Genomic DNA, 26,397 nt, shown 5'->3' with positions numbered 1-26,397 from the left:
ACTTATGCCACACCAGACCTAACTTACAATATGCAGTATCCCAACTCAGTAGAATCATGCACATGCCTACTTCACAGCATTGGCAAGCAGTGAAGAGAGTCTTCAGATATCTATGAGGCAATCAAGGATTTAGCCCTCTTCTATGGTGATCACGGTTCACTTACCATGCATGCTTACACGGATAGTCACTAGGCAGGTTGTTCTGACACCAGAGTGACACATACCGGCAATTGTTTTTTGCTTGGCAGTTCATGTATCTCTTGGCTCAGCAAGAAGCAACCAACAATTGCCACATCCAGCTGTGAGGCTGAGTACAGGGCAGCCTTCACCGCTACAGTAGAGTGTGTCTGGCTTCGACAGTTACTTATAGATCTTGGTATTCGCCAGACATCCTCCACTATGGTCTACACTGACAGCCAGAGTGTTTTGGCCATTGCGCATAATCCAATCTTTCATGTGTGTACCAAGAACATTGAAGTTCACTATCATTATGTTCGAGAGCGGTTGTTAGCAGGAGACATAGAGTTGTCCTACCTTCCCACAAAGGACAACATAGCAGATATATTTACAAAGGCACTTCCTCCTCCCAAGTTCGAAGTCTTTCGACAAGCTTTACACTTGGTTCCCTTTGTTACATGATCTGGCATATCTTGAACATTCATAGGTGGCTATATCGTTTTGGATGAACATGTGCCACCATGCCCAAAAAATACCTAGTATTCTGAGACGTTTCCAGAATACTTTAGGCCATACCATGGAGGGGGATTTGTAGGCCATCTTATCCTGGTCGTATTGATGCCCTCTGGGTCCTGGTATGTGCCATGTAGCTTTAGTTATTGGCACTTAGGTCACCTAGTACTTTTAGTGTCTTATGACACCTAGTACTAATGGTACCACTAGGACACTAGGTCCTAGGGTTCTTGTTTATAGTACTTTGTACTTTCATTTTCATACTACTAGTTGATGTGACGGCTTCCACTTCTTGCTCCACTCTTGTGCATCCTTTTGCTTCCATGAGCCTACAACATTGTGGTCACGTCTTGGAACAACTCTTGCTATTTTTGGCGAAACTTGCTAAAATTGGCAAGCACTCACTATGTTTAGCCATCTCTTGCTAATTTGGCATCAATCTAGCTATTTGTATCCCGCCTGTTGTGCCATATTCAGCTCCTTCACTAATTTTATCTTTCCTCCTCTATTTCAGCCACCCTTCATGCCTTTTTAGGCTCCCTTGCATCAGTTGGAGCCCACATTCCAATCATTCAGCCCTTCCACCTCCTCTCTTGTGTGTGTCAACACCTCCCTCTCCTCTCTTGTGCACAACTACAGCCCCCTCCCTCTCCTCTACAATGCTCCACCCCAGCCCCTTGTGCGACATCTCTCACCCTCTCCGTGCTCACCCCTTTGCAGCTCCTCCTTGTGCGCCTCCCTCTCTCGGCGTCCTCCTCCCCTCTATTACCTATGCCCCTCCCCTCCTCCCTCTCTCGCCCTCCTACCCTCTCGCGCCTACCCACGCCCAACCCCCCTCCCTTCCTCCCCTCTCTCGCCTACCCACACCCACCTCCCCCTCTCTCCCTCTCGGCTCTTTTCTCCCCTCCCTCACCTCTCCATCGGCCACCCCCCTCCCTCTCTCCCTCTCAGCTCCTTCCTCACCTCTCATCGGCCACCCCCCCACCTCTCTCCCTCTCAGCTCCCTCCCCCTCCCTCACATCTCCATCGGACAGCCCCCCCCTCTCTCGCCTCTCCATTGACAGCCCCCCCCCCCCTCACGCCTCTCCATCGGCAGCAACGCACTCTCCCCTCCCCACCCTTAGTTCTCCATCACAGCCCCCCCCCCCCCCTCTCTCACCTTTCCATCGGCAGCCTCACCCCCTCTCCATCACGCACTCTCCCCTCCCCTCCCTCACCTCTCCACCAGACAGCCCCCCCTCTCTCGCCTCTCCCTCGGCAGCCCCGCCCCCTCCCTCACCTCGCCATCGCGCACGCCTGCCCTCCTTCTTCTCTGACCTCTACTACTTGCAGCCCCTCCTCCTCACCCTCTCCTACGCGGAGCCCCTCTCGCCTTCTCGACCACTCCTTCCTTTCCCTCCCCTCACCACCTTCCCTCCCCTATTCCTCGTGCATCACCAAGCCACTTCCGCTTAGGCAGGTTCATGCAACAATCGCGTCCAAAGTACAAGCCTCACCTACCGAAGGATACTCTCCACTCCCTTCTATGCCATGAGTTCCAAGGCTCCTCCAGAGCCCGCCCCCGGGTCTTCTCCTCTTCCCACGTCTCCTCTTCCCACAGAATTCCCAAGGCACGGCTTCCAGAAACTCCCCTAGAGACATTCCTCGTCCAAAACGCCCTCGAGTAGACACTAGACCAGATATCACGGTGATTTCAGATGAGGATCGTGTCCATCCATCATCACAACGGGGACACGGCTTCTTCCTTCACCTTCGACCTCTACATCTCCCACAGCTACTGCCCCTTCCCCATCTTCATCTCTTATTGTTCCTTCCACCTCTTCAGCTTCCCCCACTCTTCCATCTTACTTCCAGTTAGCCTCAAGTTGAGGTAACATGACCTCAGAAGGGTCAGTGGACATTTTCCTTTAAAGAAGCAAACTTTGTATTATATTTGTTTGGGCTTCATGCAAATGCTCAAAAGGATTAATGTCAAGGTCCTTGATGAGGGTGACAAGGCACTAACTAAATGGGTCTAAGGCTATGGGTCTTAAATGCATTAAGTGTGTGAAAGCGCCTAGGGGAAGGTGAATTAATTGATATCCCAAGAGAGGGATAGAAAAGGTGCATTTAAGAGGTACCCTAGAATAAAGACATGTGGGACAGGCTAGATCCATCTAGGGAATTGGGGCTTTGTGGATTAGCATGCCGGATCTTTCACGTGCGATTGATGTTTAGAGAGCTTGCTACCACAGAGACTTGGCTAGGTGGAACAATAGCGTGCCATCACCCATGAAGAGAGAAAGAATTACGTTCACACTGACGCAAGAGAGAGCGTAGGTGTGTTACATTTTGGTATCAAAGCGTAGGGTGGTTGCTGGTCATCATGTATTTCATACACGTGAAGCACAATGGTCGTCGGGGTGCGTCTGAAGCGTGGAGGCTGGATCATCCATGAACGTGGCTAAACCCGTAAAGTCGTGGGAAGCGACGTGGCTACGGATTATAGAAGACAGCGTAAGAGAAAGTGCAGGCTGTGCCATAGGGACCCGAGTCTGTGGAAATTAGAAAGGGCATGTACCTTGTATGCCGAATGAGTTCTTGCAAGGTGCTTTGAAGACATACTTCATAGGCTGTTGAAGGACGTTCAACGCAGGTGCATCAGATGATAGATCAACTACAGGAACTCCCGTATAGAGATTTCGTAGAGGCAAAGGTGTGATAGTCTATTATTTTGGTTGGATACTAGAGTCGCTTCAAGGCAGAGAGGAAAAAAAATTTTGGTTAAGGAATTTCTGTCGATCACTAACGGAATCCCGTTTTTTTCCGTCCATATATTGACGGAACTTGACGGAACTTGATGGAAACTCAGTTTGGAGGTGCTTTTGAGTGGATTTGGATATATCGAAGTGGCATGGTATCGAATTGAGGCGATCAGGGGCCTGAACACAGAAGTTTGGACCAGGGAGCTTTCTATTTCTTTATGCCTTGGAGTTGTTTGAGTTTTAAAATTTTATTGTGGGATTGGTTATCTCTTGTTGCTAAAGATTAGCAAATATTTCCCTAGCATAGAGAAAGCGTATTTGTTTCAGTTGTGAGCATTTGGAGATATGCTTGTAAAGCGGGGTTGTGGAAAGTTATTATATACAGTTGTAAATACAATTTTCGAGTTTGTATCATTTGGATAATGGGTTTTTTTATTTATTTAAATTAAAAAAAACCCAATCGACTTAAATGGAAGTTGAAGAACAAGCTTCTAGAATGGATCATGTAGAATCGGGAGTCTAGCCGACCCTGCAGATGTTGCGCCCAGCAGGCCATACACTATCTGGTAGAATTGCATTATTGGAGGACGCCTTGCAATAGACTTTAGCTCAACAATTGCAAACAAATGTAGGGCAATCTGAGCTCACAAAAATGGTTCATAGTATGTCTACTAGACCATCTCATGAAGAGAAAGGTAAAGCTCCAATGGAGCCTCAAACCAGTGTTCATACGGTCGAGCCTAGAAGGGTTAAGGTGCCTAATATTGCCAATTATAGACCACGAGTACTCTGGTCGGATGTCTGGCCGTAGTTCCAATATCATAGAGACCTGGTTACACAAATGGGATGAGACCTTCGCCGAATGATATGAACAAAATATGTGAGGCCACCCACATGTTTAATGAGGCAGCGGATAGATGATGGATAAAACAGCAGAAAGATGGAGAGGCATCCACTACTTGGGAGGGGTTTTAAAAAGAATTTAGTAACACTTCTTACCTCCTGGCGAAGCATCCCGAGCTTGGGATCAGTATCGAAATCTTCGTAAGAGAAATTTATCAGTAGCCGAATACACTATAAGTTCAGAGAAAGTGTAATGAAAGTTGATGAAGATCTACCTCAGTTGATGCAGGTAAAGGATTGACCGGATCGAGATGGAAGTTCGGGCTAAGAATGTGAACACGCTAGATGAAGCAATTGCCATAGCCTTGAACAATGAGGATGCCAAAGGAAACATACAAAGTGGGTTTGTGCAGGAAACATACGAGTACCTGAAGAAAATTGGGTTTAAGAAGAAATGGGTTAGCAAAAGGAGTGTCTCACAGCCTAGTGGCCAAGCCAAGCAGGCGAGCCAGTTGAGACTCCTTCTAAACCAAGTACCACCATTGGAGTGAAAAGAAAAGTAACACCAATGGCAGCTCGGGCTTGGTCGAAGTCTTCTTTGAACCTAGAGCAAAGAGAAAAAGCGAGGAGAAAAGACTTGTGTTTTGAATGCCTTCAACCTCATCAATGGAAAGATTGTACACGAAACAAGGATCGTCGGATGGTTGAGATGGTGATCTCAGAATGCGACGTGGAAATGGAGGAAAGTCCCAGAGCAAATCAGATGCAGATTCGGCTAGCAGGATCTTCTCAAAGGTCAGTACCTGTTTTGTTATGTGTGTCTGTTGCTAAGCTAGTAAACAATGCACTTGATAATATCATATCAAAGCTCGCAACAACGGGATATACAGACTTTACCGATACGGAGTTAATTAAGATGAAAGGGCAAGTAGTTAGTCATGACGTCATTGTGTTGTTTGACTCAGCGTCAACGCACAATGTAATTCACTTCAAGCTTGTAAAAAGGCCGAAATTAAAGACTAGCCCATCTGACTATGCATATATAGTCAAAATGGTAGACGGAAGTTCAACTGAAGTATGGGACCAAAGGGTTACCCAGTTGGAACTTCGAATTCAGGACTATGCAGAGAAGCTTGATCTTCAAATGACAAAGCTTGCTCATGCAGAGATGTCCCTAGGTAAGGCTTGGCATTTTAAGAAGAATCCAGCCATAGATTGGAAAAAACACATTTATCAGTTCAAGATGAATGATGTGATGTATGTCTTACGAGGTGAAAAAGATATACCTCAAGGACCGTTGGTTTCCGTAATGGAAGTTCAAAAAACTCAAGAAGAGTTTTTGTTTCTTTGTACAGCATCAGTAGAGCCGAGTGATAGTCCTTCGACTAGCAGTGATGTTACCCAAGATGGGGAGATGGCCAAGTTGGCTGATCAAATAGCAGAGGAATTCTCTTATTGTTTTAGGGATGAATTGCCTTATGGATTACCTCCAGAGCAGAATGTTCAGCATAAGATTGAACTAATCCCGAGGGCAAAACCTACAAATAGACCTCCCTATAGGTTAAGTTTTACCGAAGAAGCGGAGATGCGAAGACAACTGGAAGAATACCTCAAGCTGGGGCATATTCGTCCCAATTTCTCAGCTTTTGCTTCGCCAATGATAGTGAAGAAAAAGGACAATACTTTTCGCCTGTGTATAGATTACAGATCATTGAATAATATCACTGTGAAGCACAGGTATCCAATGGCTCGAATCAATGATTTGCTAGATGCATTGCATGAGGCCATAATTTTCAGCAAGATTGATCTTAAGTGTGGCTAACATCAGATCCATATTAGAGCCGAGGATGTGTATAAAACCACTTTTAGAAGCAAGTTTGGACATTATGAGTTTCTGGTAATGCCGTTTGGACTTACCAATGCTCCTGCTACATTCGTCATGCTTATGAACGATTTACTACACCCGTATATTAGGAACTGAAATGATCCACCGCCATAACAAATCCGTTGGTACCCATCATAAATACAAATACATGTTTACACCATTGGCGTATAATAGATAATAATGTTTTAATGTCTACTAATCACGGATTAGTGATTTCTCTTGTCATGACACTCCCTCCTACTTGAATGGGCACAAGTCCTCTTCTAGATCCTCTCTTGTCTCTTTCTCTTGTGTGTGCTTCTCTTTACTTCATTTGCATCTCCTCTTCAATCTGCAAATAGTCTTCTCTTGGTAGTAAGTACCATTGCAATGCCTCTTCAATATCTCTTCATGCTCAGAATCTTCTTCTAAATACGAAGCTGCTGAAATCTCGTTTTAGTAACCTACTCAATAAGCTGAAACATGTTCTCAACAAACTGATCAGTATTAAAATGATTCTCCCACCCAAATGTTTCATTGAACTAGGTAGACCTTAGCTATAGACGATTTTGCAATGGAGAGCTTCTTAGTCTATAGAAACTGTAGACCTTCAATCTCTTTTTCCAACTCTTCTATTTCAGCCCTGTTCATCCTATAAGACACTCTACACGGAGGAGAAAAATATTTATTCTCTGTCCATACTCTACAATGAATGTGCCTACTCTCTATTCAGTTCACACATCCATACACGAGAGTTGGCTGAATGGATAGCATTTACTCTTACTTCTATGTTCACTGTAGAGTCCTGGGATGAGGAGGTAGAAGCCTCACCCTGTTGCTTGGATGCTTTGCCTTTCCCTTTCGTTTTGGTAATTTTGGCTAATAGAGTAGGACATTTATACCATGGATGCCCTCGCTTATGTTTCTTACATCCGAAACATTTATCTTCCTTAATTAGCTTTTTCTACTCATCGTCAGTCATGGAAGGAAATGGTATCTATCTAGGACATGATTGGCTATTAACATTTTGTACAATAGCTTTCTCTTTTCCTTTGTTGAAAGGCTTCCGAGGATTCAATTTCCTCTCAGCAATCTCAACCAATTTCGTGAGGTCTTTCAAGGTGGTTGGGTTGAACATTTCAACCTCATACCGCACTTTCGGGGTTAGAGCTGCTAAATACTTCTTCCTTCTATCATCCTCGCTCTTCTCAAGTAGCTCTAAAGAGAGTTTCCAGAACCTAGCTATAAATTCAGCGCTACTTTCGTTATCCAATTGTCTTAACCTTTCCCAACAGAAGGTCAATTCTTCTTCATGCCTCGGAGGCACGAAAGTGGCCTTAAGTTGCTCTACCAATTTAGACCATTGAAGAATAGGCTCTTTTCCCGTTTGTAATAAGGACCACCACATCAAAGCATCCTTCTATAGATGGAATGTGGCAAGAGCAAGCTTCTCGTGGTTGGTCTTATCTTCATGGGCAAAATATAGTTCAAAATGGCGAATCCAATTGAGGATTTTATCCGCCTCTCTTGCTCCATCATACTTTGGGAATTGTATTCTCTCTCGAGATTGGAATTCAGCTCTCTTTGAGGGGGTACTTAAATCTTCATCCCCAAAATTCAACACTCTCTTACTCCCAAATTTTATCATAATGGATTGTTCAATCATATGGCTAAGTTGAGAAACCAGCTTATCAACAGGAGACTCGTATCTCCCTCTCGCACCGCTTGGATTATAATCCATGTGTACCGGATCTTGAGTTAAAGGCGTGAACTCAGCACCTTGCTCTTGGATGAACTCATTTCTCCCTTCATTTCTGAAGGAAAACTCCCTATCAAGAGATTCTTGAAGGAGAGATGAAGGTAATTCTATATGTGGGTTATCGTACTCAATGTGTGTGTAACTCTCATCTACATTATCCTCTTCAGGAGGAGGTGATGGTGTTCTCTCCCTATCCCCTTCTGGCAGTGGAGGAAAAAGGACAAGTTCATTACTTATTATCCCTTCTCCTTCCATTCTTTCCTTTTAGTAATACAAGAGAAAATGCCTTGCTGTAATTTCATAAAAGGGGTTTATTTTACATCAAAAGTCAAGTGTTGTAGAGTTGGTGGTACTTATCCGACTCCCGCTTCGCTTGTGTCAACAAACCACTTCAAATGACATCTTCCTTCTCTTTTAGCCTTTCTTCCTTGCTTTTATGTTGTAAACTGGTACACTCCGTTTAGGCTACTTGTTTTGAGCGGATTGGAGCTTTCGATACCGTTATAGAGGGTACTTATTGGGTGGATCACCCCCTTAAAATATTATTCCAATCCAACTTTCCGTCAGGGAGAATGGGGGGGTCTCTTTTCCCCACGATTTAAGGGTTTTAAGGGTCTATTCGCATGGTGGGGTGGAGGAGAGGGGGGGGGGGCGCGGGGGTGCACCCCGTTTCCCGTCCAAAGACCCAAAAAATCAGACAAAGCCCTTCCCTTGGATACTCCAGAATTCAAAGATTGCTGGGTTCAAGAAACTCCGCAGACTCTTTCCAAGCGGAGGATCTGCAGATCCGTCGCAGTTTCCTGCAAGCTTTCTCCAAGCTGCTCCTAGGATTTTGCGCGACGTACAAACGCGAGCCTGTTTCACATACGGTCAACATGTGTCGTGCCTTCCCTTCCGTCCTCTCCCTTGCTGCGTTTCCTGTACAGGCCTCTCCCGCACATCTCCCTCTTGCGTGGTTCCCCTTTTGCACGGTCTTCTTCTACGTTGGGGTTTCCTCTCCATACCTCTGTCTCACAAGCTTTCGCCTCCCGCCTCGCACATTCTCCTACTGTCCCAGTCGTGGATTGTTGTTGCACTGATACCAAATGTGAAGAACCAGCCTTCTCAAGAATGCAAATGTGTACAATGCATACATAATTTGAATGCCGATTGGCCCCCCTCCAATGGGAAAGAGCGCCCTCCTCAGAGTACTTGTTTCTATTTCAACCTACATGCAAAGTGTGTGAGAGAGATGGCGGATGAATAGAAGGTGAATAGAGAGAAAGCTACGTGAGATTCACAATGAAAGGGTGATACCCTTTCATTAATGTACCTTGAGACTCAAGTTCCATCTTCCCATTTACACCTACCCTTAGCCTATGACCCATGCATCTACCATTCAATGCCCCTTAATGCACCCTTCCCTTCCTATTGCCCCTAGGACCTAGACACGTGTGTGCACATTTTTATTAATAGAATAAGTATCACATGTTCAAATTCGATGCCGTCTGAAGCAGTGGCTCCAACTCGACTAGTCCTATCTACTGAGATGATCCACCGCCATAACAAATCAATCGGTACCCATCATAAATGCAAATAATATTTTAATGTCTACTAATCACGGATTAGTGATTTCTCTTGTCATGACATCGTCAACAACAAACCCCCCCAACCCTAACCCTAACCCTAACCTTGAGTTGGACTAAACCCTAACCCTAACCCCGAGTTGGGCTAAACCCCTAGCCCAACCTGAGGGTTCGGCTCAGCTAGGGGGTTCTACAGACAGCCAATTATGGACTGGCCTACCCTCTCCTCCAAGTCCCCCTCAACTCCTTCAACCTCCATCAGGACTCGGTACTCTATAGTTGCAGCAATGACACCCTCTCCGTATGCACGCAATTATCAACAAGAAGGCTCAAATTGACCCCTCCTTGGGCAACAGCATCAGATTTTTTATCTACAGTAAGCAGTGAGAGAGCTATGATTGGAACTAGCAGAAGTAAAAGCTCGACTTCACATTCTACAAGGGCCTGGTAAGCAGGCAGTAATTGATGAGGTTGTAACAACTCTCTCCCACTCTTTCTCCCACTGCTCTCCACTCTTCCTCCCTTTCCCCACCGCTTAGAACCTGTCTCTCTCTCTCTCTCTCTCTTCCCACCTCTCAACCTATCCTTCCCATTCTCTCCCTACTCACATCGCTGAATGTTGCTCACATCACAGTTCAAGGTGTTGCGGCACCTTGAACTGAGTGGAGTTGCAATGGAGCTAGTTGGAGCGCATGGTTCGCGTCATTGGAGCTGGTTGGAGCGCCTAGTTCACCTCGCTTTGCCCACCATCCTGCTGCTTCCACACATCGACACACCCACTGCATGTGCCCAACTGGGCCCACCTGCTGCAGGGGTCCATGGCGCTACACTAGCTGCAAAATTGAAATGCCAAGAGCATTGCGGGTGTGCAGCACTGCCCACCCAAACTGGTCGCCAGGCATTCCTAGGACCCCCTGCCTGTCCCGCCCAAGTGGTTGCTGGGCTAACCGAGTGCAAAGGTTACCAAAGCCCCCCCCCAGCCTATGAATGATGTGCCACATGCCCACTGCAGGACCATCCCCTTGCCCTTCCATCCTAATTCGCACAGAGGCACTTGGCCCCCCAACCACACATGCCCGCCATCTGAAGTCGACCAGCAGAAATTGCAGCCCACCAAGGTAACTGCAAGCAATGAAGCAATCATTCATCACTCGTAAAATTTCAAAATTTTGAAATCGGGGGCAAAAGGCACCAAAATACCCTTTGGACTGCTTTAAGTTCACATTGGCATACACAGCCATACAAAATTGCAGTTTGAAATATGGACACCCCTCCAGAAAAGAAAACTCAAATGGAAAAGAGACGAGTATAGTGTTAACTGGACAAAAACAGATAAAGTGGTTGATGCTAATGCCAAATCGTGCTTTTCCACTATTAAGGAGATACTCAAGATGCACGATGTAGAAATTGTCGTTGCCAAAACAGAAATCGTCGTTGCTCACATGCAAGAAAGTATGCACAAATGGCAAGAAGAGATGCACGCACAGTGGAAAATTCAGATCAGCCAGGTGAAAGAGGACATGAGAAGAAAATAGAAGAGAATAACAGCCATCATGCCTTAATTATTATGAAGCTAGAAGGTCAATCACCGCTCTTAAGGCAGAAAATGAAGTGCTGAAAGCATTGCCCAACGGGAAGAAGGAGAATTCCAGCAACCTCTGAATGATGAATTAAACACCATTAAAGAGAGGGTCAAATGCCTTCAGGCTCAAGAGGAGAAAATCATAACCACGTCGCTAGCAAAAAATCCAAACAGTCAAAGAATCTTAATTCTTCCCGCTCTCTCCTTGAAAAACACTTATACTTGCATTCATGTTTGGGAGACACAGCTGATATCGTTATGATCCCACTCTACTTATGGTATTTCCTTCTTGAGACATGCAATCCTCTCATCCGCTGTGTAATCTTCTTCTTCATTAAATGGGCCAAGGCGAACCATGGGCAGCCCTCCAATGTGTAGTATCTTCTTATTATGTGCTATAGCCTGTTGCTCTTTTACTTCTTTGTACAAATCCGCTTTGTTGAGTTTGCTGTCCGCAACAATAGCCATCTCTTCCTTGGCTGAACTCACCTGGGTGTTGATCATTTCCTTGACCTTGGAGACAAGAGTTGGAGCTGGTGGAAATGTGCTGAATTTCTCCATAGCTTCTACAATAATTTCTCGCTTGCCTTTGTTCTCCATCTCGTTCACCTTTCTGCTAAGAGCTGCAACTAGTAACCTAAGCTCTCTGACTTCATGCTCCAAGTGGTAAATGTGCTCCTGAGGGTCTACTCCGATCCTTTTCCTGTAGGTCAAAGCATAGGGACTGGGTGTTGCTGCAATGTCGGAGTAAGAGGGCTTACTAACAGGGGTCGTGGTGAAAGTCTTCACCTTCGGGAAATCCATGGTGGCCTTGCAGATTCTCCAAGCCCTTCACTGAAGCTAACCCCCGAGGCTGAGCCAAGGGCTCAGCTCAGCCGGGAATAACAAGCTGTACGAAGGCGATGACCAGTGTACGGGCTAGGTAGTACCGACAAGCTATGTACGACGACCTGCTATACGGCGCAGCTGAACGACCTGTTGTACGGCCTGTCGTATGGGCAGCGCTGATGTATGGGCTGTTGTACGAGCGGCACTGAGACAGCCAGGGACGCTGAGGCGGAGAGGCTGAGCGGGTGAGGCATGTTGAGAGAGAGAGAGAGAGATAATTAAAGTCTTCAGAAGACCGATGGGTCTATGAGACTGTGAAAAACCTGGTACAAGAAGTTGTGGTGGTGCAGCTACTAAACGAGCATCCACACCAATGCAAAATGCGAAAAAATGCAGAATGGTAGTACCAAGTCATAAGTACAACATAGTCATGTCAGTGGTCGACTATATATCAATCTCATCATCATCATCATCACGACATCAGGATGGATGAGGCAATGGGGGCATGAAATCGGCGATAGAGTGTTGTCGGCCACTGAAAGATGCAGCCCTGGCACGTCTTCTGGTCATAGCTCTGCTGTGACCCCTGTCGGTCGCGCTCCAACTCTGAATAAGGAGGGGATGTCCCCAAGTGTGATCTGTGTGTCAACCCTCTGTCTGAGCTGTCGGGTCACTAGCTTCGGGTCACGGTCATGTCGAGGCCTCTTCTAGTGGGGGTCCATGTGATCTAGCTGAAAAAACTCCGTGATGAGCTCTGAGAGGGATCAGCCAAGGAAAAAGTATGCTCCTGTCTCTGTGCTCGAAGTATGCTCCAACGGTATCTAAGTACCTCATGAATGAAACCGGCCAAACATCGTTGATCTGGATAGGAGAGGAATCAGCCCAAAATCCCATAGCTATCTCTGAAGAGGTAGTAGAAATGCCCTCGGATGTCATAGTAAACAGGACACCTGAAGATGAAGTGCTCCTCTGTCTCAACCTCCTGCATGTCACACAATGTGCATATGCGCCTCTCCTTGGGTAGTAGCTCTGCTTTGCCACTCTCGATACAAAGTCTATGTGAAGATTAACGTCCGCAGAAGGCCTCGCGGACCTATGGAACAACGTATAAGACGTCAACTGGCTTAACACCATCTGGGAAATCCCAGAGAGAATGGAGGGAGTGACTATAGCAGCTCAGTCTCGAATTATTATAGCATAGCTACATTTAAATACTATCGGTGGCCTAAATAGCATCAATTTAAGTCTAAGAGTCTTGGGGCTTGCATTTGAAATCTCTTATTATTTTGGCGGTTATGACATATACTATGCTGGTGCCACTACCTACTCAGGGGTATGCATAATGGTTAGACATGAGCTAGAGCCTCGGTTAGCCTTCAATGACAACAGTGGCAGATGGATGGTCATACAATGTAATATCAATGGTGATATTCTTGAGTTTGCATCAGTCTATGCCTCCCAGACTTCTGCCTTGAGGGCTTCTTTATGGGATTCTTTAAGCAAATATCCATGGAGATCTAATGCATTCATTTGTGGAGATTTTAATAACTCCCCTCTGCCACAAGATAACACCACTTCAAGATCTCATATGCTATCATTGGAAAGGCACAAATGGGATAGCATGCTTCTTTCTGTGCAGGCTGAAGATTTATGGCTGCTTCTCCAAGGGTCAGTGCCTGGATATACTTTTCATCATAATGCACTTACCACATACTGGGCAAGGCTTGACAGATGGTATTTGTTTTACCCACAACAATATGCAGATTTTAGCCCTCATCTCTTCGTAGATTTCTCATTGGGCTTGTCAGACCATGCCCCATTATGGATGAATCTACACCTTGGTATGCCACTGGATGATTTGCCACCCCTTTCCAGTAGATTATTGCATGTCAATCAGGCTTATTTCCGACATCGCTATTTCCAGCAAATGATCAGACTTGCAATTCATCCCTTGCCTTTGCATGCCCAGGAGGACATGGATTATGCTTGGGACAGCTTTGTCTCTCGTATACAGAATGTCATTAGGGAGTATGGGAACTGGCATATGACTAAATGGAGGAATGAGGCTAAATGGGCAAAAAGGACAGCACAACAATTGACTGAATTTTCACATTTAAGGCCTCTCTCTGAATCTGAAAATGATTCCCTTTCACATGCTCGGACTAAATTGACTGCTAATGATCAGAGGAAATTGCACAAATGGCAGATTAGAGCAAGAATGAAGCCCCTCATAAATAAGGGTAAGAAAGCTAGATGGCTCTCGGGCGCACTCTTTCTCTGATCTCCAAGATGAATGCCAAAATTATTTTCTGCTCCTGGTTCCCCATCAAATCAAATGACTGATGCGAGGACTGAATTCCTCCAATATGTTTCTGAAATAGTGGAAATGGATGATGCTCTTACCTTGGAGAGACCTTTTACTGATACAGAACTTGATAATGCCTTGTTCCACCTCGGCAAATACAAGTCCCCTGGCTGGGATGGCCTTACGGTGGAATTCTATATTTCTTTCTGGGATGACTTGAAAGATGTTCTTTTGCAAATGATCAATGTTGCCTGGCTAGAAAATCAGTTGCTGCACTCTTGGAAGCATGGCATAGTCAAACTTGTGCCCAAAAAACATCTGTGTGACCATATGTAAGATTGGAGGCCTATGACTTTGATGCCTGTAGTTTACAAACTCATTCATGGGATACTGAATGCGGGCCTTCATCCTCATAAGTATGGGTTTGTGCCGAGACGACAAATCCATGACAATATCTCCAATGCATTGACTGCAATTGAATATGCTAAGTACTCGCATCAAGATGTGCTCATATTGCAGGTAGATATTGCTAAGGCATTTGACACTGTTCAATGGGATTTTATACCTCAAATCATGACAAAGTTGGGCTTTGGTCCAAAGATAGCAAATGCAGTTTATTGGCTTTATTCTGGCTCTACTTCTCAGTGCATTCTTGGGAGTCATCTATCTCGGTCATGGACATTGGGTAGATCAGTTAGACAGGGCTGCCCTCTTAGTGCTCTCTTCTATGCCGTTGCGACCCATCCCCTCCTAATGTATCTTGATCATCTTACAAATACGGGACACATGACTCGTCTTAAAATTCCTGGGGCTGCATCTTTTTTGGCACAAGCATATGCTAATGATTCCTTCTTTATGCCACAGAATTCTCCCAGGGAAGTTCAGATGCTTATGACTGCTCTATCATTGTATGGATTGGCAGCGGGATTGCATGTCAATTTTGACAAATCTAAATTGCTTCACCTGAAACAATGTGACTGGCATTCTATTCTTTGGCCAGGTCAGGTGGTGCATTCCAAAGATGTAGTCAGACATTTGGGATATCCTGTAGGATGGCACATCACCAGGAAGCAGCAATTAAAATGGATCTTCCAAAGACTTCAACATAAACTGCAATACTGGAAAATTTCTACTTGATCGCTTCATGTCAGGCTCAGAATAGTACAGTCCATTGTAATGTCCTATGTCCAGTTCTTTTTGCCTTTGCTGCATTGGTCTTCCAGAGATATTTCAGCCTTTATGTCTCAAGCTATGGAGATGTTATGGAAGACAAAAACTGCTGTGAAAGCATTAAGACTGATGAAGATGGAAATGGTGTGCTCTCCTAGGATGCATGGTGGACTAAATATCCTCAATATAAGATATCATGTACTTGAAAGGAAGGAGACTATGCTCCAAACTTTTTTCCGCCAACAACCACCATGGACTTATATGATAGCATTCATGTGTGTCAACATGAGGACTTCTGCTTATGGTCACATTGGACTACAGATCATTGGGAGGTTGTCATTGGGAGATTTGTAGGGAAGATACCTGGCTGTCCTTTCTCTAATGCTCTGATACTTGACTGGAAACAAGTACTTTCTAAGGTCAAATGGGCTCCTCACAATTGCTCGGGGACAAACTCAATGAGGAAAGAAAGTATTCATTGGAGTGCCATCTTTGACATTCCACTTGCTTTACAGGAACCTGTTCGGGCATACAATCTCATGAAATGCCATTGAAACAAAGACTTTTTCTTTGGAGATGCATGACAGGCACATTGTCAGTGGGAGTCACGCTTGCCAAACGTCGCATTGCACCATCCGCATGTTTAAGATGTCAGGCTCCTTCAGAGACTGTCCCTCATTTGCTTTGGCACTGCACGTGTTCTAGGAACCTCCTCGGGAAAATTTCAGATCATCTTCGGCTCCGTTTTCCGAGTTACAGATTTGGGAAACATTTTTGGCTCTTTGGCAGATTTATGCGGTCTTTGTCTTAATGCTTCCTATTTCTCTCTTGAGTGAGATATTGGGCTCTTTGGACAATCTCAAGTGAGCATAATTTGGCATACTTAGGTCGGCAGATTCACAAGTCATATGAATCTTTCCGAGCCTCATTGCGGCAATCCTTATATGATGACGGCCATGAGGGTGATATAGATGCTTCTTGCATAGAGCTTTTCTTTTTATGTTTCTGATCTTTGGGAAACTCTCCTTTTTGGAGACTTCCCATCTTGAAAATTTATGAGCATATAAATACAGCACTGGATATTACTTAAAAAAAATGTGTGTGCAGTTGGGGGGTGTGTGTGTGTGTGTGTGTGTGTGTGTGTGTGTGTGTGAATGGATCAAGTGTGAGAAGAGGAGCTCTAGCCATGGCGCCGATTCCAGCCCTCACCTGGCTTTGTTGGTGATCTCCACCTACCCCTACTCCTGCCTATGGTCCGCTGTTATCAGCCGCCTCTCTATCGCTCCATCTGGTTTCTTTTCCGCCTCGTCTTCAGCCTCCAACAGCTCCTCGTCTTTTGTGTGTGTGTTGTGGTGCGATCTCTGTTTTTCAGCCATGCAGATTCCGTACATCTGTACGGTCGCCGTACAGATTTCGTACGTTGACATCCCGTCTGCTTTTCGTACAGCCCCGTACGCTGTTTGCCGTATAGTTTTTTTTCTCGCACGCTATTGTCCTGTCTGTCGTACAGTTTCCGTACAACTGTACGATCGCTGTCCAGTTTCTCCGTACAGTCCCCTCTCTGAATTTCCGTACAATCCTGTCGACTTTCAGCAGTCACGACAGGAATGGGGCAAATCGGTTCCAGAGGTCACGTACAAATTGAAACTGCCATCCCTCGTCAATCCTCTCTGGAAGTTGTCTCAAACTGCTGTCATAATTTCCTTTCGAGGAAGAATCCCAGCGGTTAGTGATGTTGCACAGTGGAGTCCATCCTTGGAGGATGCTTTATAGAGGGAGTGTATTTTGCTTCCAGAGGTTTCTATGAAGTGCATTTATCCGATGCTTCGTGCAAGCAGAGGCTACTTGAGTTCTCTCCCCTGTTTTATGGGAAGCAGATTGTACATGCTATGCCCTGGTCCCCAAACAAGGATTACCAAAGTCTTATACGACATCATTGTCCTATATGGGTTGAGGTGGTTAACTTCCCGGATTATATGCGTGAAGAGTCGCCTGGCCTGGCTGCTTCTTTGGGACAGGTCATTTGCCCTCCACGGCCCATGGGAAACCGTAACGGGTTCTACATTCTGTGGGATACTGACACACCTACCCCTCCTTCTATTGCAGTTGAAGTTAAGGGAGTACAATTGGGGAAAAAGTATTTTGAATTAAAGTGGGGTGTGTTTGCAGCAGCTTGTTTTGCCTGCCACAAGTTTGGGCATCTAGCCTCTGAATGCCCGATGGTTCTGCATCAGCCCCCTCCCAATGCTTTGCCACCCCAAACACGGGAAAAAAATGAGAATTTGCAGGCTAAGACAGCAAATAGAAATGGAGCAAAGAATGCCAAACCAATCAATCAGGTGCAGCCACTTGCTGGAAAAGGAAAAGATAAAGGAAAAGAGAAGATGAAAGACTCTGCAGGGATTGATCAAGATGGTTTTCAACAACCTAAGAAGGTGGTTGTATTGAAGCAATGCCCTCTTCAATCTCGTCAATGGGATGCTTCTTCTCCCTGACAGGCTTCTACTTCAGCTCCTATCCTTCAAAATTGGGTGGGGGTACTGAAGAAGGGCATCCCTATATGTGATTCAGAAGGAGAAAATGATGTGTCTTTCATGGATCATGAAGGAATGCAGCCCATGCAGGCAGAGGCTTTGCCTCTCTGATGTCTTGTTTTATTTTGATACTTTCCTGTATATACCTCTCTCATGCTCCAAACACTAAAGTGCTTTACATATGATGTATAGAGCCTCTGCAATGTCTCCAAGTGGCGGCTTTTTTGGAATTATGTACATAGAATGCAGCCAGATATCGCAAGAACATAATCAACACTCCAAGGTTGGTCATCATGATTATTTTGGCGGTTATGATATATATTATGCTGGTACCACTACCTACTCAGGTGTATGCATACTGGTTAGACATGAGCTGGAACCCCAGTTGGCCTTCAATGACAGCAGTGGTAGATGGATGGTCATACAATGTAATGTTAATGGTGATATTCTTGAGTTTGCATCAGTTTATGCTTCCCAAACCTCTGCCATGAGGGCTTCATTATGGGATTCTTTATGCAGATATCCATGGAGATCCAATGCATTCATCTGTGGAGATTTCAATAATTCCCCCCTACCAAGAGATAACACCACTTCAAGATCTCATATGCTATCATTGGAAAGGCAGAAATGGGATAGCATGCTTGTTTCCGTGCAGGCTGAAGATTTATGGCTACTACTCCAAGGGTCAGTGCCTAGATATACTTTTCATCATAATGCACTTACAACATACTGGGCAAGGCTTGACAGTTGGTATTTGTTTTATCCACAACAATTTGCAGATTTTAGCCCTCATCTCCTTATAGATTTCTCATCGGGCTTGTCAGATCATGCCCCATTGTGGATGAATTTGCAGCTTGGCATGCCTCTGGATGATTTGCCACCTCTTTCCAGTAAATTATTGAATGTCAATCAGGCTTATCTCCGACATCACTATTTCCAGCAAATGATCAGACTTGCAATTCATCCCTTGCCTTTGCATGCCCAAGAGGACATGAATTATGCTTGGGACAGTTTTGTCTCTCGTATGCAGAATGTCATTAGGGAGTATGGCAAATGGCACATAACTGAATGGAGGAATGAGGTTAAATGGGCAAAAAGGACAGCACAACAATTGACTGAATTTTCTCAGTTGCGGCCTCTCTCTGATTCAGAAAATGATACCCTATCAAATGCTCAGATTAAATTGACTGCTAATGATCAGAGGAAATTGCATAAATGGCAGATCAGGGCAAGAATGAAACCCCTCATGGATAAGGGCTGCTCATCAAAAGCTTTTTTCCATGGCTTACATGCTACTCGAAATAAAAACTCATGTCTAAGGGTAAGGAAGCTTGATGGCTCTTGGACACACTCTTTCTCTGATCTCCAAGATGAATGCCAAAATTACTTCCAGAAATTGTTATCTGCTCCTGGTTCCCCATCCAATCAAATGACTGATGCTAGGACTGAATTCCTCCAATATGTTTCTCAAATAGTGGAAATGGATGATGCTCTTATCTTGGAGAGACCTTTTATTGACACAGAACTTGATAATGCATTGTTCCACCTCAGTAAATACAAGTCCCCTAGCTGGGATGGCCTTAACGGTGGAATTTTATATTTTCTTTTGGGATGATTTGAAAGACATCCTCTTGCAAATGATCAATGGTGTCTGGCAAGAAAATCAATTGCCGCACTCTTGGAAGCATGGCATAGTCAAACTTGTGCCCAAAAAACATCTGTCTGACCATATGTCAGATTGGAGGCCTATTACTTTGATGCCTGTAGTTTACAAACTCATTGCCAAAATGCTTGTGTATAGGCTTCACAGGCTACTGAATGCGGGACTTCATCCTCATCAATAAGGGTTTGTGCCGCGCAGACAAATCCATGATAATATCTCCAATGCCTTGACTGCAATTGAATATGCTAAGTATTCACATCAAGATGTGCTCATATTGCAGGTAGATATTGCTAAGGCATTTGACACTGTTCAATGGGATTTTATCTCTCAAATCATGACAAAGATGGGCTTTGGTTCCAAGATAGCAAATGCAGTTTACTGGCTTTATTCTGGCTCTACTTCTCAGTGTATTCTTGGGGGTCATCTATCTCGGTCATGGACATTGGGCAGATCAGCTAGACAGGGCTGCCCTCTTAGTGCTCTCTTTTATGCCATTGCGACCCATCCCCTCTTAATGTATCTTGATCATCTTACAAACACAGGACAGATGACTGGTCTTAAAATCCCTGGGGCTGCATCTTTTTTCGCACAAGCATAAGCTGATGATTCCTTCTTTATGCCAAAGAATTCTCCCCGGGAAGTTCACATGCTCATGAGCACCCTATCATTGTATGGTTTGGCAGTGGGATTGCATGTCAATTTTGACAAATCTAAATTTCTTCCCCTGAAACAATGTGACTGGCATTCTATTCTATGGCCAGGTCAGGTGGTGCATTCCAAAGATGTAGTCAGGCATTTGGGATATCCTATTGGATGGCATATCACCAGGAAGCAGCAGTTAAAATGGATCTTCCAAAGACTTCAACATAAACTGGACTACTGGGAAATTTCTACTTGGCCTCGTCATGTCAGGCTCAGAATAGTACAGTTCATTGTAATGTCCTATGTCCAGTTCTTTTTCCCTTTACTGCATTGGTTCTCCAGAGATATTTCAGCTTTTATGTCTCAAGCAATGGACATGTTATGGAGGACAAAAACTGCTGTGAAAGCATTGAGACTGATGAAGATGAAAATGGTGTGCTCTCCTAGGATGCATGGTGGACTGAATGTCCTCAATATAAGATATCATGTCCATACTTTTTTCTGCCAACAACAGCCATGGACTTGTATGATAGCATCCATGTGTGTCAACATGAGGACTTTTGCTTATGGCCATTGGACTACTGATCATTGGGAGGTTGTCATTGGGAGATTTGTAGGGAAGATACCTGGCTGTCCTTTCTCTACTGCTCTAATACTTGACTGGAAGCAAGTACTTTCTAAGGTCAAATGGGCTCCTGATAATTGCTTGGTGACAAATTCAATGAGGAAAGAAAGTATTCATTGGAGTGCCATCTTTGACATTCCACTCGCTTTACAGGAACCTATTCGGGCATATAATCTCATGAAATGGGGAATTAGATACATAAATGATGTGGTGGATAATCAGGGCTATGTCTTATCTTTTCCCCAGGCCACTGCTTCCTATGCATTGGGAATGCACCATAGGTCCATATGGAAGAAAATTGCTGATCTGTTACATCCTTTTCTACCTGTTCCTCCTGTGGCTGACACAGACGGGCTTAGGGATTGGCAATTGCAACGCTCTGCTACATGCACGCATCCTGTTCCTCTTCCTGCCTTGACCTCCATCAAAGTCTACAGGCTTCTTCAGCCTGCTCCATGGATTGAGCAATATGCTAATACTCTGTGGCATATAAGGAAGCCCCTCTCATGGTGGCGAAAGAATCTCCGGATATTATGGAAGTGTAAAATGCCATTGAAACAAAGACTTTTTCTTTGGAGATGCATGATAGGCACATTGTCAGTGGGAGTCACGCTTGCCAAACGTCACATTGCACCATCCACATGTTTAAGATGTCAGGCTCCTTCAGAGACTGTCCCTCATTTGCTTTGGCACTCCCCGTGTTCTAGGAACCTCGTCGGGAAAATTTCAGATCATCTTCGGCTCCGTTTCCCGAGTCATAGTTTTGGGAAACATTTCTGGCTCTTTGGCAAATTTATGAGGTCTTTGTCTCAATACTCACTATTTCTCTCTTGGGTGAGATATTGGGCTCTTTGGACAATCTGGAGTGAGCATAATTTGGCATACTTAGGTCGGCAGATTCACAAGTCATATGAATCTTTCCGGGCCGCATTGCGGCAATCCTTATATGATGCCTGCCATGAGGGTGATATGGATACTTCTTGCATAGAGCTTTTCTTTCTATGTTTCTGATCTTTGGGATCCTCTCCATTTCGGAGACTTCCCATCTTGTAAATTTATGAACATATAAATATACTGCACTGGATATTACAAAAAAAGAAAGTGTGTGTGTGTGTGTGTGTGTTTCTTTCTTTCTTTCTTTCTTTCTTTCTTTCTATCTAAAACATCCATTAAGAAAAGTTAGAGTCAGAAAACAGCATTTATCATTCCTACTTCTACCATTGAACTAAGCTTGAAGTTCAATGAGAATTAAACAATATAATTCAGACAATGAAAACTTGAAGTCAAACCATCAATGATTGCATTTAACAGGCACAATCAGTACATAGAACTATAACAGCATCTCAAGAGGTTTCAAAAAGACCTCAAAACAGCTTCATTGCCCTTTCGGACTAATGCTTGATCCACTTTTCCATTTGCCACCTAGATAGTTCAGTTCAATGATTTAAATGTTTGAAAAAAGGAGACTGGCAACACACTAGATAGCCACTCATAAAACTAAAAGTCATGCCTTCATAGAAATAACAGCATAATCAAGCTGGTAGAACAGAAACATACTGCAATAAATGCAGGCAACAGCTTGCCCGTTCCAGTATCTTCTATTGGAAAATATCTTTGATGTTTACGCATCACCTGTAGGATCAGATCTTACAAACTTCAATCATGAGGCATAATCTTCTTTTTCTTTTCTGAAATCAGACTAAAGTCAGAAATAATCACGGAATGTGTTTACCAAGGACGGAATTTGAGTTTACAGTAAATCACCGTTGTCAAAACCTCCGAGGGGAGTTCTAAAAATGAAGGATCAAACGTTCCCAACAATGGCTCTGGTGCCTCTACTAGATTTGCAACCTGCATGAGAGAACTGGAGCATGAAAGGGAGGCTTTGACCACAACAAGACCTCTTCTGCTGAACAAAGCCAAAGAGCAAACAAGGTAGACATGCCTCATCAAGGAGCCCACTAACTGCCTCCTCTCGGAGTCGGCCTCCAAAGCCATTGACCAATGCAATACTTTTTGCCAAAATTTGTTTTTTACGATCCTGCAAACGAGAATTTACACATAGAGTCATTTGATGAAATGCAATACTTTGTTTTTAGTTATAAATAGCAACTGAGCACTATTTATTTTATCCTGAATAGAAAAATGCCTCAAAAAAAGACTTAAAAAAGACTTGACTAACCAGGCATATGGTAATTAAGATAAAGGAGAAAAAACATCACTTTCCATATTATTGAAACTAAGTCCCTATGCAAAGGCAAAATGTCAGTCCATATTCCTTATATTAATTTCCATTACTACTTACATTGAAATTAAACTCACATCCTAAATGTCAAAAAAAACAAATAAACCAACAATTCTCAATTAAATAGTTTAGGATTACCCAGCACGTTATGAAACTGCAAGAGAAACAGGTCACATGTGACAGCACAGACCTCTATACACTATCAATTTGCAAATTGCCTTGAACATCTCTATGCACAGAAGAAAGCTTACCTGCATGCACAATGTAATGCCAGCTGCCTCTACACAATCTAAGTAGTCTTCTGCTTTTGAAACCTGTCAAGAAATATACAGCATCATCAGGATTTTGCGCATCTGTAATTGAGCAAATTGTAACTGAAACGAAACCATAGGCATAACCAAAAGTTACGTTTTTTCAAACATTCATTAGATCTATATTGCTAAAGAGAAGAATATGAACCTCTGCTATGTCTACAAAAAGAGGGGTAGACTCACTTGGCTTCAAGTATATCCATCATGGGACTGGGTGCCATACCGCCCTAGTGCAGTTCCTAGTACATCCATCATGGGACTTGGTGCATTACATCCGTGGTGTGTAACAAAGAAGTTAAAGACATACGAGGATTCGCTACTGAGCACTCTAGACGCTATGGAAGGATAGACATCATAGAGTATTTTCTCCTTTTTCAGGCGTTCCTTGCAGCATTCTCTTTGATTGTCTGCAAACTCAATACATAGACTCTAATGTATACTTGTCACATATAGTGAGATCTTCTGCTAATGTACTTTGCCACATCCCATTTTGGGATAGCTACTCTGTAATATAAAGTATCAACAACTTTCACCCCGCCCAAAAAAATGTGAATGTGTGTGTGTGTGCGTGTGTGTGTGTGATGGGGGGATGTTAGAATATGAGAGGTGAGGGTGCCATGGAGAGCTTCTCCTCCCTCCTCCCTGCCTGTACCTGCGTCTGTCCCTAAGTCCGCTGCTGTACCCTGTCCGTACACCCCTGCACCCTCTGCAAATCTGCCTGTACCCAGCCCGCGTTCCAAGCTGCGACCTCCTGTACAGCTTCATCCGTACCCTGCCTGCATGCTGGACGACCTGCACAGCCATCCATACAGTCTGTACGGTCATCCGTACAAGCTGTATGGACGACCGTACCTCTTCACGCTGCTGTTTCGCCTTTTCCTGTGCAAAACCCTTTGCCCATACAGCTTTTGGATATTTCTTCTGTACAGCCGGTCCTTTCTCTGTAGCAGCCAACTTCTTCCCGGTCTTTCCTTGATGTTGCTTCAACCGATTCTCCTTTTGTCTTCTCCGTTTCAGCTCCTCCTTCTGCCTCTTCTCCTCCTGCGCGTGTCTTTGTTCGACGGAAGCGAGGTGTTTTGGCTCCTTCATGCTCTTTCAAATCGGCGAAGCTTGATCTCGCAAATGGCCCTTCTTCTTCCCTTCAGCTAGATCTTCTGCGCCAGTTATGTTCAACCTCTATTACAGATGTTCCTTCATCGGGTTCCCCCTTTGTTTGTTCTTTGGATTCTGCCCTTCTGGTTTCAGGTCTTCGACAGGCTCAACAGTCTGGGGTCTATCTCTACTTTATGGGCAGAGTTCTTTCTACAGCTCATCTTCGTCGGTGGGCTTAAGCAACAATGGGTTCGGATTGTATTTCCTCCTTTGTCTTTCTGGGCAAAGGGTTTTATTATGCCCACTGTTCTTCAACTAATGTGGTGGAACGACTTGTCAGTCGTGCTGGTGTTCCTGGGGTTGGAACGACTTGTCAGCCCTGGGATCCACTTTTCGATCCATCTGCTACCCTTCTAACACACTGTCCAGTCTGGATTACTCTCAAAGCGTTGCATGTGCCTCTTCTTCAGCATCTTCCTACTCTTGTAGCACTTTTGGGGAGGCCTCTTCATGTTCCGCAACAGGAGTTCTTGCAATCTTCCCGTGATGTTCGCCTTTGCGTTCTGTGGGATATGATGCAGCCCGTTGTTAAAAATGGGGAGAGGGTGAGAGACACTCAATCACATGATTGGAGACAAGAGCTGAGGCACGAACTGATGTTGATAGATTGTGTAATCATAGCAAGTACATGGCCTCATTTATAGGCTGGGCAAGCCTTATCTTCCCACACTGACACCTCATAGATGAGCTCACACACAAGAGAATCTAGAACCTATAATCTAGGGGAGGAATCACACCTACCACATGAGGTGGCACAAGTGGCCTCAAGACTCTTCACACTTCCACAACTGTAGGACACTCCTAGGACTCTAGGACCACACACACTAGGACTCCGATAGTTCCAACAAACCCCCCTTTGGAGCTAGGGTGAGAAACTATCACATCATCCAAACTATGCATCCAAGGCAATCTCAGAGGCTAACAGCTGAGCATAATTCAGAGGTTGAACCAAGCACTCTCATGGCTTAGGGGTCAACATGATCACAGACTCAAATCTGAGCATGGATGCATGACCAACTCATAGGTCTAGGTAGTACACCAACATCCTGGAACTCGGCCAGGCCTGATAAAGGAAAGACATAACCACCCCCCTGTCTCCTAACTGGGTACATGGGAATAAGTGGAGCCTTTTATAGGACAAGGCACACAAAATAACAAATTATTACATCATTTTAGGGGGACTACCCAAGGCAGAGTACCTAAAACACACATGACTCTAGAAAGCCCACTCTTCATCTATCACCTCATGGAGGGATAGACCAGAAACAGCAACAGTGAAGGCTTGTTCCTTAGGTCTAGCTTCATCGTCTTTGTCCTCGCTCTGCTCCGCAACCAGATTAGCATGTTCTTTGGCTTGTATCTTTGCCATCTTCTTGAAGCAACGATCCTCTGGATGGCCAAGCTAGTAATTACATTTAAGAGGTTTTCCTTTCTTCTTGGGCTTATTCTTGAGAAAGAATGCTTTGTCAGATTTAAAGGAAGATTTTGCTTTCTCTGTAAGCCTAAGGTCGTACTTGGAAATGTCTTCAATACTTGAGAGAAGTACAGCAACTTGATCATCATCTTCAACAATGGCTCGGATGGCAGATAATTGTTGGAAAATTGACCCAAGATTGCTCAAGTGTTCATTGAGGGTGTCAGTTTCCTTCATCTTGAGCTTGAAGAGTTTTTGTTTGAGAAAGACTTTGGAATTATTGATCTTATTTCCAAACAAATTCCCTAATTTTTCCCAAACGTCATTTGCAGTCTTATCAAAATCCACATGGTGGATAAGGTTGTAAGCTAAAGCTAGGCCAATGATAGCCATTGCTTTATCATTTTGGTTCTCCCACCAACTGATTCTAGCATCATCACTTTGGGGTTTTGGCTCCTTGC

General features: G+C 44.4%; 1 protein-coding gene across 5 annotated transcripts in view; it reads right to left on the bottom strand.

Moving 5' to 3' along the window:
• Nucleotides 1-26,397, bottom strand: part of EDD1 (glycine-tRNA ligase) — a 226,263-nt gene that overhangs the window by 67,348 nt on the left and 132,518 nt on the right. For all 5 annotated transcript variants that reach the window (XR_015541639.1, XM_087379990.1, XM_087379989.1 and 2 more), the window contains 5 exons: nucleotides 23,311-23,373; nucleotides 22,760-22,855; nucleotides 22,579-22,665; nucleotides 22,372-22,446; nucleotides 22,178-22,236 (listed from right to left, as the gene is read on the bottom strand). Coding sequence is in view for 4 of the 5 variants with exons in the window: in XM_087379990.1 (XP_087236116.1) it covers nucleotides 22,178-22,236; nucleotides 22,372-22,446; nucleotides 22,579-22,665; nucleotides 22,760-22,855; nucleotides 23,311-23,373 (380 nt within the window). In the remaining variant the exon portion in view is untranslated. The remainder of the gene's footprint in view (nucleotides 1-22,177; nucleotides 22,237-22,371; nucleotides 22,447-22,578; nucleotides 22,666-22,759; nucleotides 22,856-23,310; nucleotides 23,374-26,397) is intronic.

This window comes from Dipteris shenzhenensis, chromosome 10, assembly GCF_047967505.1.
Source record: "Dipteris shenzhenensis isolate YYH24624 ecotype China chromosome 10, Dip_SZ_1.0, whole genome shotgun sequence".
Classification (NCBI taxonomy): domain Eukaryota; kingdom Viridiplantae; phylum Streptophyta; class Polypodiopsida; order Gleicheniales; family Dipteridaceae; genus Dipteris; species Dipteris shenzhenensis.
Note: the sequence above shows the minus strand (reverse complement) of the source record. Positions and strands in the feature narration are given on the sequence as shown.